This window comes from Aplysia californica, unplaced genomic scaffold (genome assembly GCF_000002075.1).
Source record: "Aplysia californica isolate F4 #8 unplaced genomic scaffold, AplCal3.0 scaffold01368, whole genome shotgun sequence".
In the NCBI taxonomy this organism is placed as follows: domain Eukaryota; kingdom Metazoa; phylum Mollusca; class Gastropoda; order Aplysiida; family Aplysiidae; genus Aplysia; species Aplysia californica.
In genome coordinates, this window is record NW_004798638.1 from 12672 (window position 1) to 15105 (window position 2434).

Below are 2434 nucleotides of genomic sequence, written 5' to 3' on the forward strand. Positions count from 1 at the left end.
CCTTGGCGCTCATATGACCATATGCAGTTGCAAGCGCAGTAAAACCCTCTACTATAAAAAAATATATATATTTGGCACTTATATGAGCACATTGTGTTTCAAGAGGGTAACACTCTTAATAAAAGTAAAGGCGAGGACGAATATTTGCTATCTGTCTAATGTGTCTGTAATTATCAACTCTTCTTTTAATTTTTGGCTTGCCTTTATTAATTGACAGGTTTAATGACCAAATACATAGCTTCAAAATATGCTCTCTCGTTCAGGACGGCAGTTCTGACCACTAACTGCTGGGGGCAGTTTGCCGTGGATAAAGTTGAAGCACATGTTTGGTTTGGATTGGAACAAAACATTAGTGGCGGATATCCCTAAATTTAAGATTTGACGAAAATGAGAATGGATTGGTCATATGGGTGGAATGAAGGGTAAAACATGGAGGAAACGGAACATTGAATGGAGACCAAGAATAGGAAAATGATCAACAGGAAGACCAGGAAGAATGTGATAAGATGACGTCAGAGCGCGACTTGTGCAACCTAGATGTGGAGAAAAGCAAATCGAACTGAATGGAAGTTATTGATAGAGGGCTACAAGCTATATCCAGTGGACGCACCATGCCTAGAAAATAAAAGAAAGAATTTGGGTATGTTCCAATTACATGAATAAGAAAATCGCTTTCTTCCCCCCTCTCGTGGGTGGTTGGTGGGTGATCTGGTGTGGTTTGCTCCTTCTTTCCTACCAAACATCTATCGTCCTGATCCCTCCTTCTTTTTTGTGTTTGTTGTTACTCTCTTGTAACATCTCTAATCTTCGGCACTTATATGACCTTATTGTGTTGCAAGTGCCGTAAAACTCTTACTAAAACTACAACTTTCCCCGCTTGACAGGTATTTCAGCATCAGCAAGATGGCCGCCAGCACGTTCTACCAGCTGCTGATGAATGACGTACACGCCCTCACGGAGACTGACCCACGGCACAAGGTGAGACAAGTCTGTCTTTGTCTTAGTTAGTTTGGGTTTTTTTTCGTTTGTTTTTAAATGTGAGGCATCTTGGTGAAATCAGGTTCTCGTCAAAATAAAAAAATTGAAGAAACAGGTATTTTGCCGCCAGTTGGCTATTTTTATTGAATTATTTTTTTTCGCTCAACACCTTTTATGTCTGTATAAAAACACATTTCCAGGTTAATTTTACTGACAAACGTTGATGAACGGCAAAAAAAGTGATTTTTCAGTTTTCAATGACTGAAGCTATTGAAGTTACCAAACTTTGGCGGCCATTTTCTCGTTAATTTTACCCCTGAAACCAAGCGACCCTATCTCTTTCAATCACAAATATCTAAACTTCTTTTCGAGACAGATCGGGGGGGGGTTTTTCTTTGAAAGCAAGGCAAATGAATAAGCTATAAAATGCTACCAAGTGGGTGGTTGGCGGATGCTCTGGTGTGGTTTGCTCCTTCTTTCTTATCAAACATCTATCATCCTTATCTCCCCTCCTTCTTTTTTATGTTTGTTGCTCTCTTGTAACACCTCTAATCTTTTGGCGGTCATATGACCTTATGATGTTGCGAGTGCCGTAAAACCTCTACTGAAACAAACAAAAATACTAACAATATTTCCACATGCCCAAAAAATGACGAGCGCCTGATTCCAACGCGTCGTGACACAAATACCATGCAGTCACACCGCCAGCAGTACAAAATACTCCAACTGGTCATCCAGCCGAGGCAGTCACGGCAACGCGCTGGAGTCGGCAATGCTAAAGTGTAATTTTTTTTTGACCAGCGTGAATGAAAAAAAAATCAATTTTAAAAAAAGGCCACGTCAAAATCTGTAGAACTTTTGGAAAATGAACGACATAGCATCGGTGCAGATACTCAGAAAAGATGGTATCTGCGTATATAATAGAAAGCTGTAATTTTGCAACGTTATCCATCGGGCACACAATTCGCTTTGAAGTAATTCCTCCAAATACAACCTTATGTGTCTAATATAATCGTGAATATTCGCATATTTTCTCGAAAGTTTATAAAAGACGATGCATTGTCTCCCTCCCAGCCCTTGGTCGAGATTGACCTTCGGATGCTGGCCCTGGGGTACCGGCTGAAGCAACTGGACAGCGACTGGAAGATGTACATAACACCTCAGTAAGTGTTTCACCAGCAAATCGTGACCGTAGTGCTTTCTTGCCGTATCTCCAGTTTTAATAACAACGAAAACAGTTCATAATAAAAAGTGAGCTTAACCAGAAGTTACATTTTCACTGTTAAAAAAAAAATGGAGGTACGACAAGAAAGCACTGAGGTCGCGAAATGGTGGAGACTTTTGTCATGGCGCTGCCATTATGGCTGGAGTCAGCCTTCTTCTTCTTCTTCTTCTTCTTCTTTTTCTTCTTCTTCTTCTTCTTCTTCTTCTTCTTCTTCTTCTTCTTCTTCTTCTT

General features: G+C 40.3%; 1 protein-coding gene across 1 annotated transcript in view; it reads left to right on the forward strand.

Moving 5' to 3' along the window:
* Nucleotides 1-2141, forward strand: part of LOC101862991 — a gene marked incomplete at both ends in the record, with an annotated part of 6522 nt that extends 4381 nt beyond the window's left edge. Inside the window, 2 exon segments of the mRNA XM_013090619.1 lie at nucleotides 885-978; nucleotides 2053-2141. Coding sequence (XP_012946073.1) covers nucleotides 885-978; nucleotides 2053-2141 — 183 coding nt within the window.
* Nucleotides 2142-2434: the final 293 nt, after the last annotated feature.